Source organism: Trichogramma pretiosum, unplaced genomic scaffold, assembly GCF_000599845.2.
Source record: "Trichogramma pretiosum strain Unisexual culture from Peru unplaced genomic scaffold, Tpre_2.0 scaffold13, whole genome shotgun sequence".
NCBI lineage: Eukaryota > Metazoa > Arthropoda > Insecta > Hymenoptera > Trichogrammatidae > Trichogramma > Trichogramma pretiosum.
The window spans coordinates 2,246,843-2,263,307 of record NW_019641606.1 but is presented as its reverse complement, the minus strand read 5'-3'; the positions used below and the strand labels follow the sequence as shown (position 1 = coordinate 2,263,307).

At 41.2% G+C, this 16,465-nt stretch overlaps 2 protein-coding genes across 3 annotated transcripts in view; both read left to right on the top strand.

Moving 5' to 3' along the window:
• LOC106652084 (E3 ubiquitin-protein ligase MYCBP2) overlaps positions 1-16,465 on the top strand; it is a 157,251-nt gene that overhangs the window by 38,302 nt on the left and 102,484 nt on the right. The gene's annotated exons all lie outside the window — the stretch shown is intronic.
• Positions 11,486-13,239, top strand: LOC111693570 (facilitated trehalose transporter Tret1-like). The gene is made up of 2 exons (XM_023458431.1): positions 11,486-11,802; positions 11,885-13,239. Exons 1-2 carry the CDS (start codon positions 11,745-11,747, stop codon positions 13,198-13,200), a joined length of 1,374 nt encoding a protein of 457 aa, XP_023314199.1. The 5' UTR covers positions 11,486-11,744; the 3' UTR covers positions 13,201-13,239.

The window sequence follows — 16,465 nt, the reverse complement described above, 5'->3', positions numbered from 1 at the left end:
TCGCTCGTCGTCCGGGGCCCGCTTCAGCCGCGTCAGCAATTCGTCTTTGTTCGACGATAGAATCGGGCCGTTACGGCCGCTCTTCCTGGGTATGAGTCGAGCTTGACACTCGAAACGCTCCCACGAGGCGCACGCTGACTTGACTGGACCCGTGCGCACGAGTTGTAATCTTATAATATATTAATATACTTATGGTGTGTGCGTAATAACATTATCAAACAAATTCTTGAAACAATTAAAATTACTCATAATAATTAATATACACTGCGTTATTAGCTGAAAGCTCGATGCCTCTTTGGATTAGTTCACTCGTTCGTCGTGATTAATTGTAAACGAGTGCTCGAGATAGCTTGATTTTTCAAGGCTGAGAGAATCGGTATTCTGAAATTGAAGCGTTTGAGAGTGTTTGGTTATTAATGATGTGCAGTGACTATCAATTATCGATGATTATGTTGTTTTCTTGTTCGCAACTTATAGCAAATGAAATTTTTTCCTTCGATTACAAGAAAAATATCATGGTCGATTCTCTTAATTCGTGAAAAATGATGGATGATTTCTATACATTTTTCATTGCACACGTGCACAAACTTGTAACTTTAAAAAAGGAGGTATTCTTACGCGTTTGGTTTCAGAATTTGCCATCGGTAATCGTATCAGAAACGCGCATGAGTTACTTCTTCCTTCCATAAATTGAAATATCAGATTTAAACTTATGTAAAATTCAACGACGACGTTTGCTTTTCAATTGCGATTCGTTGCATTCGAGACGTGAATTTTACCTATAGTTTTCGAACTATGAATACGCGAGACTCGAAAAGGCGCGCGTACGGAAAATGTCGTTTTGTCAATGATATATGACTGTTTGACTGCTTTTGGGATATTTATGTTGGTAACAGCATATTTTTAATATATCGATTTAATTAAATTTGATATACGTACTCGTAAATTTCAAGACATATGAATAATGGAAATAAACTTTTTTGTTACAGGTACGTAAAAGGAAATTTTATTGATTATTTATCCAAGTCTATTCGGTGAGTGATTTGTTAAAGAAATATATTTATGATAAATTGGAAGCTTCTACACGACATCTCTTCTTCTTTTTTGAAGTTTGTTTTTTGGAAGTTGGCTGACTAACCCCTCGTGCCCGTAGTAGTTTCACCGCAATAAAGAGGAAAAAAAAATTCAGGAAACTTTGACTTAAACATCTGAATAATGTATGTGCGTGTGTGTGTACACGCTATACAATCGAAGTCTTTGACCACGTAGCAGGTGCTTTAAATTTCGTTTGACTCGTTTGGAGCTTTCGCGCGGGCGGCTCTTTCTCTAGCTCGCTCTGTATGTATATGCGGGAGAGACTCTCGAGCTCCTTTTTGTGCTCTCTCCCTCTCTCTCTCTCTCTCTCTCTCGCCCAGCGTTGGCACAAATTCGATTTTCTACCACCCTAATAAGCGCTGGCCGCAAAACCGTTATTTAATAGCACACGGTAGTAGCGCCAGTTGTCCCGACTTAGCCGTCGGTCTTTCTTCCTGCGCGATTCTCGGTTTATTTTATCAAAAGTTTGATCATTTTCACGTTAGAAATTAATTGGCGTAAAACCCGAATATTGAATAATTCAAAATTTTCGATAATGAAACTAGGGTAAAAAATATATTATTGAAGTGTAAACATGTAGTGACTACGAGCTCGACTTATCCAAAGTTTTATTACTTTTGTTCCAAGTTGAGATGTTAAAAAAGTAAATCATTTTAAGAGAATTATTACTCAAAAGGTTCCAAATTCACAAGTCCGGTAATTTTAATTTTATTAAACACTGCAAATTATTAAATTATAATTTCAACTGAAACAAAACTCTAGCTGTCACATAACTAAAACTTCTGACGCGTATACGACTTGAAATATTTAATGAAGATCTGTATGTATAACACCAACACCCGAATAGAATCAACTGTGAACATTTACTAAGATACCAAGAATCCACTGAAATATTTCGTTGGTCAAAAAGTAATTCGCTAAATTTTGAACTTGGCACGTATAAAATGTATTGTTCTATCCATACATCCATCTAGTATATCGATTTCTGTAATCTAGTTTCACTTGGAAATATCGGTCGAACTTGGCCGCGCGCATAATATTTACGATATATATTGCAGTGTAGCCCAAAGAAAGTGTAACTTTGCTTCCTCCGGAGTTTGCACTAAAGACAGTTCCTACTACATATACCCCCGTACCATTTCGTATCGACGCTGCAGCGATGGAATCATCAACGGGGTTACATCGCCACCGCCAACCGTCGTCTTCTTTAACGACTCGAGCGTCAACTTCGGGGCGCGTCGTATAAAGCCCGAACTTCGGATAGAGATAGGAACTTATAATTGTCCGGTTTAAACTTACGTCGAATTCCAACCCGGCGCGTAGAAACACGCCCGGGACTCGCTGCGGAGAAGACGAAGTGACGGCGTAAATTATTGAATATTAGGCTAAAAATGTGATTTATCATGCCCTGCGCGTATATTACGAATGAGAGGTCGCATTAATTACTCGCGTCATTTTTCCCCCGTTATATTTGCTAGATTTCGGTAATCGCTGAATTCGCAAAAAATATTTTTTCGACGAAATCACGCAACTTGGGCATACATGTGCAGTGCGGATGTGCATCATCGCTGGTATGTATCGACGCTGTATTTTACCGGTGTATTTACGTAGCTGTTCAAACGTTCGGTTGACTACTTATCCTACGTAAAAACACAGCCACAAACATGAAAAGAAAATACGTAACAATCTGGCTTTGGGCTACGTGCATCATTGGCGATGCATGACGAAAAAGTTTTCCGTTTTTTCACGTCCTAATTTCTACTTTTTGGAGGATTCGGCATGGCAAGTATGTCGAGAAATTAGGAAAAAATCCCTTAATATCTTATGCTTTTGCAGTTCGAATTGAAAACCTTGTAATTTATTACACTTCCCTGCTTTAATCGTTCAAAAGCTCAATAGAATTTAAATTACGTTTATTGTAGATCTTTTTTGGACTGTAATTCAAGTTTAATGCGTCTTGTTGCCAGCAATGCTGGCAGATCACCTAATTTTCACGGAATACCAGGATTTCAGCCCGTGCTTGTATACTTTTTTATCAAATCCAACCCGGTTAAATCTTTTTCCCCCTTTTTTCACGAAATTGTGAACTTCCGGATAAATTTTAAGCTGTCGTTACATCGAATCGCAGTTCGGAATAACATATATTTTATAGTTGTAGAAAAGGCAGGATAACGGTTTAATGACTTAAATTTAATTCGTATATTCATTACTCATTTGTGAACAAAAATTGTTTTCAAATAATTTTTTATTTCCTTTTTTTTTCAATATTTTGTCATGTACGTGCTAACCGTACCTTTTGGTTACAATAAATTGTAATCAAATGAATTTACGGTCTTTACTAAACTTACATAATTATTAAATATTAAATATTAGTGCCGAAAATATTTTAACAAGGTTTTGTTGAAGAGAGCCTGCCCAGGTATAAATGCTCATCATTAAAAATAGCCTAATGACCTAAAAATTATCATTTATAATTTTTAAAATACATATTCATTAGTCGGCTTATTTTTGGCGATTTTTCTGTTACAATTATGTTACAAATATTAAGTTCTTTCTAAATTACTTGGAAATGGAAATTTTTTCAAAAAATGTAGACCAGTATTCGACCACATTGACTACGATGATGCAACTTTGAGCTTCTACCACTACATGGCGAGAACCTTTTTTGGTAAAATCTGTAAGTGACAAAGTTGATAAAACTATGTAAGTATCAGTATCGGTTATTAACTATGTAAGTATCAGTATTGGTTATCATATAGTCAAAGCTTTTCGATAATATTTTTGAAATTTCTGTCGACTGAGCCACTTTGCATATCGCGCGAACCGCTGTCAATTAAAACAAGCAAGCGTACCGTAGTCTTGACCCTCCCCGCCCGTCCTTTCGTCCTCTCACGGGAGATCAATTATCGCAAGATATCTTTCGGTGGCACCTGCTCTCTCTCTCTTTCTATCTCTCTCTCTTCGAATTGGCGTTGTCTTGCCTTCTCTATGTATATAATATTACAACGCGAATCGACCGCGTATAGAGCGCATAATCAAGTACTTTATATGTATTATATATACAAACACAACTAAATGATGGAAAAAAAAGAAGAGGACGAGGAAGGAGGCATCGAGCAAAGAGTAATTAAAACTGGCCCTTTTTGCTCGACGTTTTACTTCGAGCCTTTTTCTCTTTTATTTTATCAGCGCACCCGCGTACCACACAGTTCTTTTTCATTCAATGGTTTCTCCGCGGTCTTCTTCTTTTTTTTTTTTTTTTTTTTTTTTTATTCATTTTCACGAATGCTGTTGCCGCGCGTGCCTGGCCCAGCCGTACGAAGTTTAATTATCATCATCGTGAAAATTAATTAAAAGCTATATAACAAGAACAACAGACAAAGGAGTCTGTACACAGACACGAGCTCGAACCTCGAACGAGAGATAGAGAGAGAGAGCAAATATTTTTATACATATAGTGAAGTAGAGAGTTTTGAGTAGTAGGGTAGTCCGCATGACAGCTACCGACTGCGCGTTTGTTTACGCGGAGTTTGAAGAGTTAGGAATAGGAGTAGTGTATAGGTATGGTACGCGAACGAGAGGAGGGGCCCCCGCGCGCGTAATTGAGAAACGCGTATACATATAAGAAAGAGGAGAGAACACGAGACCGGCTCGGTATAACGGGGGGAAGGTCGCATTAATTTCCACATCGAGCGCCTATAACTATGCGGGGCGGCTGGCTCTATGTATGTAGGTACGCGTGTTCGAGTCGATGAAAAGTTCGCGCCGGGCGGAACCGCGCCTGGAATAATTCTTGCTCTGTGACTTTACACGTCGGTCGCAACGCGGCTGCTCGACTCCTTCCTTGTGTGCCCCATCAGAGCCCCGTGTAGTACCAGTAGTGTGGCTCATGCGGATCGACAACGACGACGACGACGAAGAAGAAGTTTGCTCTGATTTTAACTTCCGCGTGACAAATTCCTCCCGTGGAGTTTGATATTTCGACGAGCATGACGACGACGATTGTCGCGCGCACCTGTAAGATAAACATAGTTTTGATTTACTCGAGCGCGTGGGTTTCGTCAAACACTTCTCACTGAAGATGATTGTGAAATTGTACGCGATAGCGAAAACGAGCTCTCTCTAGGTTGACGATGTTTTATTATTATTATTATTATTATTATTTTTTTTTTTTCATGCCGAGAAGTGGAGTAAAAAAAATTGCGCTGAATAATTACGCAAATTAAATATTCAAAGCGTCTGCTGCGCGCGGCGTCGGCACGAAAGCGATGCACTTTTTTTATTTTTTTTCTCGCGCTCTCTCCTTCTTTTATCTTTTCATCTTAGCCCAAGTTAAAAGTGCGACGTACTCTCGTCGCGTCGTCATCGTCGTCGTCGTCGGGCTAAGAAACTGTCTCTCTGCTCTGCTCTGCTCTACGTGACACACTAAGATAGCAGACTGCACAATTTCAAGTGCATCGCAGCGAGAGATGTGCGTCGTCGTCGTCTCTGATGCACCACGTTTACGCGCCCGCGCGGCCTTCTTCTTTTTAGTCGCGCGCCGAGCGATGTAAATGGGAAAGTCTCGAGTATTATAGTGGTGTACTCTTGGCTAAAGGCCGTTACGAGTTTTTCTCTCTCTCTCTGGAGCTTTAGCTTTGCGACAAACGAGTGTACGTAATTGTTTGACCAGCGAATTGCGTAGCTAACGCAGCTATTATTCAAGAAAATATAACTCTTCCGATAATGAGGCCCCGGAGACATACATTTGCAAGGATCACACGGGCGATCAGTCAAATCTTGTCAAGCGTATTATAGAGTAAGCGTCACCGCGCGCGCAGCAAGAAAGTGCAGCGCGACGCTGATTTTGATATAGGGAACTTTTTTATGACGTTATTTCACGGCGCGGTTAACATTCATACAGCTGGGTCAGCTTTGCTCGTGAAAAAAAGTCCGATGCGCGTTCGTTCGTTCGTTCGTTCGGCCCCACCGTTATGCATATGCAGGGCGATGGAAAAAAATAGCTCGTGAAAGAGCGATATTCGCCAGGGGCAGAAAAATCTTTTTGATTTTTCTGCGCGAAAAAATGAACCATCAGTGAAATAATAATAGTTTTTTGATGTACGCGCCGCCACGTGAATCAAGTGCATCGAAATTGAATCTTGTAGAATGTTCAAATTAAAAATACATATGACAAATGTAGCTTAATGAATTTTGAGAACGAGCGTGATTCATCAAACTTTTCACAAGCTGCACAAGTAGCACTGATGGTCCGAAGCTTACGCATGCAGCGCGATGTCAAATTATTCGTAATTTGAGTTAATTGCTTTTAATTTTAAAATTTATGCATAATAAAATGCGAAATTATGAACAAAATATATAAAAGTAATAATCGAACTGGAGCGTCAGTGAGCGAAAATTTAATTAAAATAAACACTCGTGCCCTTTATCTGAGCGTTTATTTCCTTTTGTGAGGCGCAAAATGAAAACTTGTAATAATTTATACAAGCGCAGCTTTTCCAGCTTTGAAAAAATGAAAAAAAATGACACATTGCCAAGTACGCTTGAGATAAATTCAAAGTAATCGAGCAATCGCAGGAATAAAGTAGATTGATTGCTCTTTTTTTATTTTTTGCAAAGTTTACCTGCGCGCCGCGGGGGCGGCGGAGCAACTCAAGTTTTGTCGAGCTTGACTTAAAAATATACGTGCAAAAAAAGTTCAAAAGTAATATATTTCGTACTTTTAAAAAGTTGAGTGGATGTAAAAAATCCTCGAATTGAAGTATATTCAGAGTGTGCAATCAAGCTTGAATTCGAATAAAAAAAAAGAGAGAATTCGGTCAATAGGAGACTGGTGAAATTTTTCTCACAGTATCTTCTGCAATATTGCACACGAATTGTAAGTGAGCTTTTGATTTTTTTTCACTCTGGATATGAAAAATTTTATAAAAAGTTTAAACTAGCTTAATGAAATAGAAATTAATCTATGCAATGTACGCACAATATTAAATGGACAATCATGGCAATAAAGCTAGATATTCACACAAAAAACCACACATCATCCGCGGTGACTTTTTTACGGGGTTTCAAAAATTATCAATACGCATCGCAACGAATAGCGAATAACCAAAAATTTCCATCCGTGAGAAACATACGTACCGATGTCTAAATCCGAAGGTACATCTCAGAAATCTTTCGAATTCTCTCGGATCTCAACTCGGCATTCGGCGTCGGCGTGGTGGCATTCGAACGCGTCGTAGGCATCGAAATTTCAAACGTATACACGTGCGCGCATTCCTGTACACACATACTTTACATCAATCATCGTCTCGCTCACCCTCTCTGCGCTGCTGCTGCGCTATGCTCGTGTACACCAGTCGAGTGTTTTGGAACCTCGATTCCACGCGGCCCGCGTGTGTCTGCTTTTCGCGCGCCAGTATACACTTTCAAAGCTTAATTCAAGTGTATGAAAGGAAAAGCTACGCTGCTACTATTACTACCTATACCCTCGGCGTAAAGGAGCTGCGAGCATCGAACGCTGCCACGCTCGAGCGACGTGGCCACGCTATATATAGATATATAAGATACTCATTCGCAATATCTCAGAACAATCTCATTTTTCTTTCCTCCGAAGGCGTTATCTGTCCGCGCGCTTTTCTCGGTATATAACGTTCAGTTTTATCTTTTTTCTCGCGCGAGCCGACGAGCAGAAGCGAGAAAATGACTCGCGCGCGAGCGAGCGTTATATAGAGGCCGAAAAAGGAGCTTCTACAGGAGAGTCTGCCGTGTCGGGCCCCGCGTCGCGCTTTCTTCCGAGCTTGCTATAGGAGAAGGAGAGCTGCCGAACGATAATGACGACGATAACGACGATGCGAAAGAGAGGAACGAACGAGAAAAGAGGAGGAAAAAAAAATTATATGAGAATGGATTTGAAACTACCGTTGCTGCTAACATTTAACTTATATATATATATACGGTTGCGTAGCAGCGGGGGTACAGCAGCGAGTTTTTTTCGTTTGACGCGGCAAAATAGACGAAACGTAAAGCGGAAAAAGAAATTATTGATTTTCCTTCCATCTTTGGATGTAGTTCGTTTGTTTGCGAGCTTACCGATATACGGCACGGATTTATTTCTGGTACAGTATACGTACCTGTGTAGTCGCGTACGCGATCGAGGGGATGAGCACAAAGGAGCTCTGGGAGGTGTTAGTTGGCTTGTTATGTATACCTTTGTTGCTCAACAACTTGATACGTACGCGGGGCGGAGCCGACGAAGTTTGAAAATATTTCTCTGACACATAAATTATTATATCAGTATATCGATGTTTCGATGCTGCGCGTTCAATCATTTCGCTGCCAATCTTTATATCTATGCTGTCCAATATCGCTCGATTGCCATACAAATTTATTTCTCAAAGTAGCGATTCTATAAGCTGAGTAATTGCTTTGTCATGTGCATTTTAAATGCGCACCAAGCGCATTGAGAAGATTGAACTATTTGTTTTTTTTTTTTTTTTTTTTTAGGTAAAAGTCAGCGAGTTCAAAAAGGGCATAGATCGTGCATACGACTCGTCCGAGCGTAAAATGAGATCCGCGCGCAGCTCGATCATCTTCGTCTTTTATCACGCGGACACGTGTGTGCATTTTACAACGCAGTCAGCAAAATTAAAACCCGAGCCAATTCCGATTCCTCCTCTTTATATGACCGATGAGTGATTTCGAATATATGGTTATGGATGTGAAACGGTTGCGCGCGTGGTCAATCGAGATTTCGCCAAATTATCGCAAAATCGATCCGCTGCCGTCGCTCCTCGTCAAACGCGGTAAACGTCATATCGTAAAGCAATCGACACGTATTATAATCATTATCATAATACCCCTGGAGGCAATTATCGCCTCGTCGATTGACAGATGGAGTCCGGGGTGAGAGAGAGAGAGAGAACCAGATAGAGCTCTGGGGCCGCATTGCAAATTATGCTAGCCGCTAGAGTCGACTCTACTACCGCGCGATATATATTCGAGAGTTGCATGCGAAATGTAGCGTGTACGGTAGAGAAGTACACGTCGCGCATACTGTACACACACGTTTGAACATATGCAGGGCAGCGAAATAGTTGGCGCGTCGCATTCTCAGCGGATATACGTATGTGTATTATCGGCTTGTGCGGCGATACGTGGGAGTCGTGGACATTTTTCGTTGAAAATCAATATTCTCGATTTTTCTTTGAGCGAGGATTGAAATATGCGGATGACCGAGACTCGAAAGAGGCAAAGCGCGCAGCTTGGCACAGACGCAGCACCAATAAGGAGAAGAAGCTTTTGAACTATATACAATCATATCGATATAGATTGAAACCAACCGCGTATGGGAGCGACTGCGGGCGAGGCTGGTCATTTCTTGCATAAATTGTTTTTAACAGTGTTGCAAAATTGTCTAAAATTGAAATCTTTACAGGATTGATGGGACACAATTTTAAAAGACACGAATCTAAGTATTTGTTCAATTTTTACCGCGGCTTTATAAAATTGCTTTTCTCCCTCGGTGAAAGAAACCTGTTATACGTATATATTGCAAGTAGAAATGCACGAATTTAGTCAGACGCGCGCTGTAAAAGCAAAAGCCCGTTGATAGGTTGATAAGCGCGGGTGGGGGATCGATACATATCCGCGAATCCGACTCACGTCGAGTGTGGGCGCGCGCATTAAATTCACGTTTTAAACGCTATCGACCGATCGATCATCGCATCCGACAGTTCAGCGACTCGCGCTCAAGTTATAAGCGCACGGCAAATATATAAGTTGCAAGTGTATATTATATAATATACTTCGGAGGGTTGGCCACATTTGCAGTTTGTTAACGATGCAGAGCAGCAGCAGCAGCAGCAGCGAGTTGAAGCTGATTATACGCTACGTTCGCTGCGGCGCGTTAAACTCGAGCTGCTTTGGGCGCTGCTCAACGACGACGACGACGAGAGGAGTCGATAATGTTGTCATTTACGTGCATACGCTTACATGACGCGGCGGCGCGTCATGCAGCGCTACACACTGCGCCTGTTTATACCGAGTTATGTGTAGGCGTGTTGTGTTGGGTGTGCTGCAGTGCGATGTAAGATCGGTTGGTTGGCTGTCACTTGCTGCCGCCGCTGCGCATACGTGGCACATCGACTTGGACGCGTTAACGCGCGTATGAGAATTCAGATGGTAATACAAACGCTCGAGCTTGCAATGCTTACGTTAACGCATTATAGATATAGAATTTAGTAGTGTAACCTCATGATTACATATCATGTTAATGGAAGTTGAAGACAACATTTTTTTTCAAAATTGTTTACACTATATAGAGTTAGATTTACTTTGCCACTTGCGGATTTACAGACAACGGTACTCGCCATCTAGCGGTGAAAGTTGAAAGTTGTATTATCGTATTTAAATTGTATTGCTTCTTCATAGAGGAAGTTCTGTGATAGGCTTGAAATCGAGATTTGGAACCAGACGTCGTAGGACAATTTGGTATTTACATATTTGGAAACTACATTGAATTACCATCAAATGTCTGTATGAGTTTTTGTTTTCTCGGCCTTTTGGCTAACATCAAAATGTATCGTGTGTAATCGTCTGGTAGTTAGGGCACTAGACAGTGAATCAAAATTCAAAAATACGAATTTTTTCGTTAATAACCGATGCTTTTATTAATATTATTTTTTATGAGGAAGCTCTTTGCCAATATTTTTTGTTTATGAAGCCATTATTAATATTGAGAATTTTGAGCAGGATAGTGTATATAAATAGATTTATTCCTAATTAAATGAATAATTGATTTAAGACCTTTATTTTTTTCCGAATAAATGAAAATTATACGGACATTTAATTATATAATTCCCTTAATTTTTTTTTTTTTTACATTCTTCGTCTGACGCGTGGTCTTAGTTGGCAGAAACTCCATTAAATATGCGATGCAAAATTAATGAAGCCTTTGAGCTTCGAATGAAGGTACAAAGAGAGACTCGAGATGCTCGAGGCAGGGCATGACTGCAAAGAATAACAAGCTTAGAGCGACATCCAATCATTCATTGTTGAAAACTTGAATTATTTTGATTGACTGATCTTAAATTGGCTTCAAGTAGAAGATTTCAGTTAATGTAGTCATCAACATATAATAGTGTCATTTCATCGATTTATTAATCAATCGACTGTTTTATCGTGTTAAAAAATTTACTTGCGTCGCAAATATTGTACCAATGATCTTACAGAATTAGCCGGATTATTAGTTTTTACGTGTGAATTTCGTGTTTTGATGAAATGCCTGCCAGTAGAATTATGATCGAGATAAGATAAGAATATTTTTTGCATGTAATTACGTCGCTTCACCTTGTCGTGCCAATTGCAGCTCTTCTCATCAGTGTTTCTTCGTTCGGTAACATCAATAACGTTAACATCTTTTTTCGAAGTGTAAAATCGAAAAATTCTAATCCATCATTAGTGCACTACTACAATGTGAACTAGTTGAACAATTTTCAATCAATCCGTCATCCAAAGCCACGCACGGGTTCACTCGATGTCTCAAATTGTTTGGATAACTTTGTAATCGACAAATGCGCGACGAGTCGAAATATCTGAGTTAAATCGAAGCCGCAATCCGATTCAACGGATTGAACAATTTTTTTTTCCAAATGATTTTAGGAATCGGAAAAAATATAATTTATCCCCAATGGATCGCCGGTGCCGGAGGTATGTCTTGTCTAATTTTTCATTTTTCACAAATAATAATCGTTCGCTATAACCTTGGTATGCCATTATATTACGTGCGCAGTGAATCTGCTGCTGATTCACATCGGAGTGATGGGAGCCTGGACGTCTCCCACCCTGGCGAAACTGGCCGAGTCCGACTCGCCGATTAAACTGAGCGTCGAGCAGGCCTCCTGGGTGGCGTCCTTCCTCAATCTCACCCGATGCTTCGGCGGCATCATCGGACCCGTCTGCGTCAACTATCTCGGCAGCAAAAAATCCATCCTGATCACGCTCTGCCCGATTCTGCTGGGCTGGCTCCTGATCACCCTCTCGGACTCGTTCGTCTGGCTGTACTTCTCGCGGCTGTTCAGCGGCCTGGGCCTCGGCATGACCTTCAGCGTGTTTCCGCTCTACATCGGCGAGGTCTCGATACCCAGCATCCGTGGCGCTCTCATATCACTGGCCACCCTGGGGGCGCCCGTCGGCCAGATCCTCGCCACTCTCTGCGGCTCTCAGCTCAGCGTGAACGAGGCCGCCTACGTCTATCTGTTTTTGGCCATCGTCACGACGGCCCTGTTCTTCTGGCTTCCCGAATCTCCTCATCATCTGGTGAAAATGAAGAAGCACGACGCCGCACGGGAGTCCATTCAGTGGTATCGCGCCGGGCAGGGGGTCGACGACGAACTCGTCGCGGTGATAAAGTTCGTCACGACGGACGGCGACATGACTTTCAAGGAGAAATTGCAGAGATTCAAGACGTCGAAGCCGTTGCAAAGGGCAACGGCGCACATAATGGCGCTTTATACTTTTGTCCTGATCAGTGGCTCCAACGTCATGATGATGTACATGGAGCCGATTCTACGAGACGCCAATTTCAATTTGACAGATCCCTCGTTGTTCACGGTGTACATCAACGTAATAGCAACGGTAGCCGCGATCGGCTCGATATTTCTCATCGACAAATGCGGTCGGAAATTTTTGCTACTGGTCTCGAGCATCGGTCTGTCGATCTCGTTGATCGGCGTCATGACTTTTTTCATCCTCGTCGACTTGAACGTGGACACGGTCCAATGGCAGTGGCTGCCCGGCGTCTCGTTGCTCATCTACATGGTCTCGTTCTTCATCGGTCTGCTGCCGGTGCCCAACGCCATTCTCAGCGAAATTTTCCCGGCCAACGTGAGGAGCGTGGCCTCGTGCATAGCCGTGCTTACGGCCGCCTTCATGTCCTTCGTGTCCATTAAGTCTTATCAGCCGATGATCGACGCCATGGGACACAGCTACGTTTTTTTGATTTACGCCATTTGCACCGTAGCCATTATACCGTACTCGATATTTTTACTGCCCGAGACCAAAGGCAAGAGCTTGCAGCAGATACAAGACGAGTTGATGACTCATTGATTGTTATTATACTTTTATGATTATATTACATGTACAGAACTCGTTGATTTTGATAAAATAATCGCAAAAAAAAAAAAAACAAAAACAGCAATTGTTTTGTTGACCTCATTGCCATAAATCCATCATCAATCTTTTTTAAGGCAGAAAAGCGTATTTATTTGGAGACTAGCAGCAGCGCGTCTCAACTCTCATTGTGCACGCAGTGAACGGCTCGCTGCCACGGAGATAAAAACAATCGACATTAACCGATTATGCCGTTGGCCAAAGAAAAGCTCTCCGGGTAAAGCGGCAGCAGCAGCAGCAGCAGTGCGTCGCCAGCGAGCTGCAAGTTCAATCAAGATAAGCAAGGATCGCTTTGTCCGTGTCTCGTTCGCACTCTCGGCTGGGAAGACCGATGGCTTGTGCTTAATCCTCCTGGTGTAGCACGAGAGAGAAAGAGAGAGCAGAGCAGAGCAGAGCAGAGCAGAGCAGAGCAGAGCTAGCGCGTTATGTTGTTCGGGCATAGTTGGCTGCTGCTGCAGCTTTCAGGCGATCCCCCGATACGCTACGGGCGCGTTGATTGCACGAGCAAAAAAAAAGTCCTCCGCCATTCAGACTTTTCGTTCAGGGATTCTTTTTTTTCTCTTTCCTTCTCTTTTCTATCCTTAAAATCGCCGCGTTCGACGTCAGTCCGAGTTATAGTTTACAGAGAGACTCGTTGGCGCGTGAAATTGCGTTCTTATGTATGTATTTATTAGCAGTGCAGAGGGGGGCCGCAAGGCAGCTCTCTCTCTCTCTCTTATCGAGGGGGTGAAAACTGATCGAGTGCGGTTTATCGCTCGGAATTCATTATTCTTTTGATGTTTGATTGCTCGATCATCCTGAGGTGGAAACGACCGTAATTGATAAATACTTTTTTACCCGCTGGAACCAAAAAAAAAAAGATCGCAGTTACCAAAAGAACTCATTAAAAAATTTCTTTGATGAAGGGTTTTTTTTCTCCGTCAAAAGACCTCGTTTAGCATCGCGCGTTATGATCCGCAGCCCCGTTGGTAGCCCTTGGATCAGCCGCACACGATAAATACAGGCGCGAAATCCTGTAATGCACCGATAAATATGCTATTCGCGCGAGTGTACACGCACGGTGCGTCAGTCGCTGCCAATGAAATTTTGAAACAATTTTAGACGGTTACTGCGGGGGTGGTACGTTCGTACTTTATTTATACAGGGCGGCCAGGCTGCGTATGTGGATATCGCTGCGTGTATAATCATGAAAAGCCGAAAAGTCGTCAAACGTGGCGCACGTGGTGGTGGTAGCCTTTGGAATCTAATTATACAGACGATCAAAGGAACGACCTGCGGCTGTGCTTCCAATTTCGAGGTTTATAAACACACGACCTGTGCGTGTGTGCGCGCGCGCGAGGAGATCGAATAGTTCGCGTTTGAAACCCCCTACCATGTTATCTTCCGCTTTTTTCATGAAATCTTGGTTTAAAAAAAAATTATTGGTTCTTTTGGTCGTACATTAATAATAATAATCTTTTTTTTTTTTTTTTTTTTGATTCTAGGTAAGTCCATGATTCTTGATGCAAGTATTTAAAACCTAGAAACGCTTTCAATCGAACATTATCGTAAGTATTGTCAATAAATGTTATGAGATGAACGCAATTGCTGAACATAGCGCTCTAAACATTTTTGAATTTTTATACACTTTTGAAACTGTGTGACTTGCCGTAACCCGTGAAATTTTTCAAACCTTCAATATCCATAACATAAAATTAAAGCTAATTACTGCATAAACACTCATTCAATAACTATTTTCAACTGTCTGCATTTGAAATGTGAAACATCAATTAAATTAATTTTGAGTAGACAATCATTCCCGACGGAAAATTTTAAGAGAAATCGATTTGTGTCCTTATTTTTTCAAAAAGTTGCATATTTCTTGAAATATGAGTAACTGTAAATCTCCCATATAATCCTATGTTAATTTTCCCGGTTTTGGCAGACCCTGATTCCCTGAAGTAACTGAATTAGTAATGGTTTATTGGTATTTAATTATGAATTATATAGTCACGCCACTTGCGGATTTACAGGTATAAAGATACTCGCCATCTAGCGGGGGGACTCAAAGTGGTAATATCGCATTCATAGTGGTAGAAAACTGGTTTACATTTTTTGAAACGGTTAAATTGTCATTTCCAGCTAATCTAGAATGCTCAAAACAAACCAATTAATGATCGTTTGTTTTACATCATTTTGAATGGTAATTTTTTGGGTAGTAGGTTGTTATTAATGTTCAGCATTTCTATCAGAAATGTTGTTTAGCAAAATGAAAATTATGAAAGTCGAAAGTGAAACTACATAATAGCTTATATTATAATTTATTTAAAGAGTAGGTTTGTTTCACAGCTCTTCAATTTTTTCATCAACAAGTATCCAAATGATCTCGTAAGTATTGTTTCTCATAGATTTCGTTACCTTAATTTGTTAGTATTAAGTTTCTGTAACGATGAATTAATCAACCTGAAAATTCACAGTCCCAATGATTTCAAATACTCATTTGGTATGAATCACCATCTTATTATACAGCTATTTTATTGCGTATCAAGCCGTAAACCCTCACCTTAAAAATAACTTTAATCTTTTCCTTCCTCGATCTCTTCGGTACAGGGTAATCCCGATTCTCTTCTGCTTTTCCTCTATTTATACGTGGGCGCGCGCGACGCTTCGTTTGCCGCAGAAGCAACAGTGAGTTCATGCGGGTGTGCGTATATAGTCCAGTGGAAAGCTGGAGAGATACAGAGAGGGAGAGAAGGAGCGAACGCCCGACGCAGAACCTGCTCAAGCGCGAGGGTAATCCTGGCGGTGACTTTGTCCCACGGGCTTGTTCTTCCTCCAGTTAGCCGCTGTAAATTCCCCGGCCAAGACAGCCCAAGCTCGTGATGCCTCTTGTGTTACACGGATATTGCATAAAGATCAAAAACCAGCGGCGGAAAACTTAACGTTGAATCGTAAAGTTATGCCAGCTCTTGAAGTTCTAAAATGTTATTCCTATACATAATTTTGAAGATACAAGACAAATATTTTCAAAACTAAAACTTGCTCGCTTACATCGATTTACCTATTGAAATACGATGTTTCTTGCTTGAAATGCGATGCGGCATAGCGAACGGTACTGCATAGATACACATGCACGGAATAGGTAACAGTTTTACTATCAGTTTTTGGACAATGAAAAATTTTCTGGCGCATAAAAGTATTAAACTCACATATATTACGCATA

Excerpts from the sequence above, each read along its gene's own strand:
- LOC111693570 (XM_023458431.1), top strand. The coding sequence starts at position 11,745 with ATGATTTTAGGAATCGGAAAAAATATAATTTATCCCCAATGGATCGCC. Across the intron at positions 11,803-11,884 it reads ATGGATCGCCGGTGCCGGAG|TGAATCTGCTGCTGATTCAC; the intron begins GTATGTCTTGTC and ends TTACGTGCGCAG.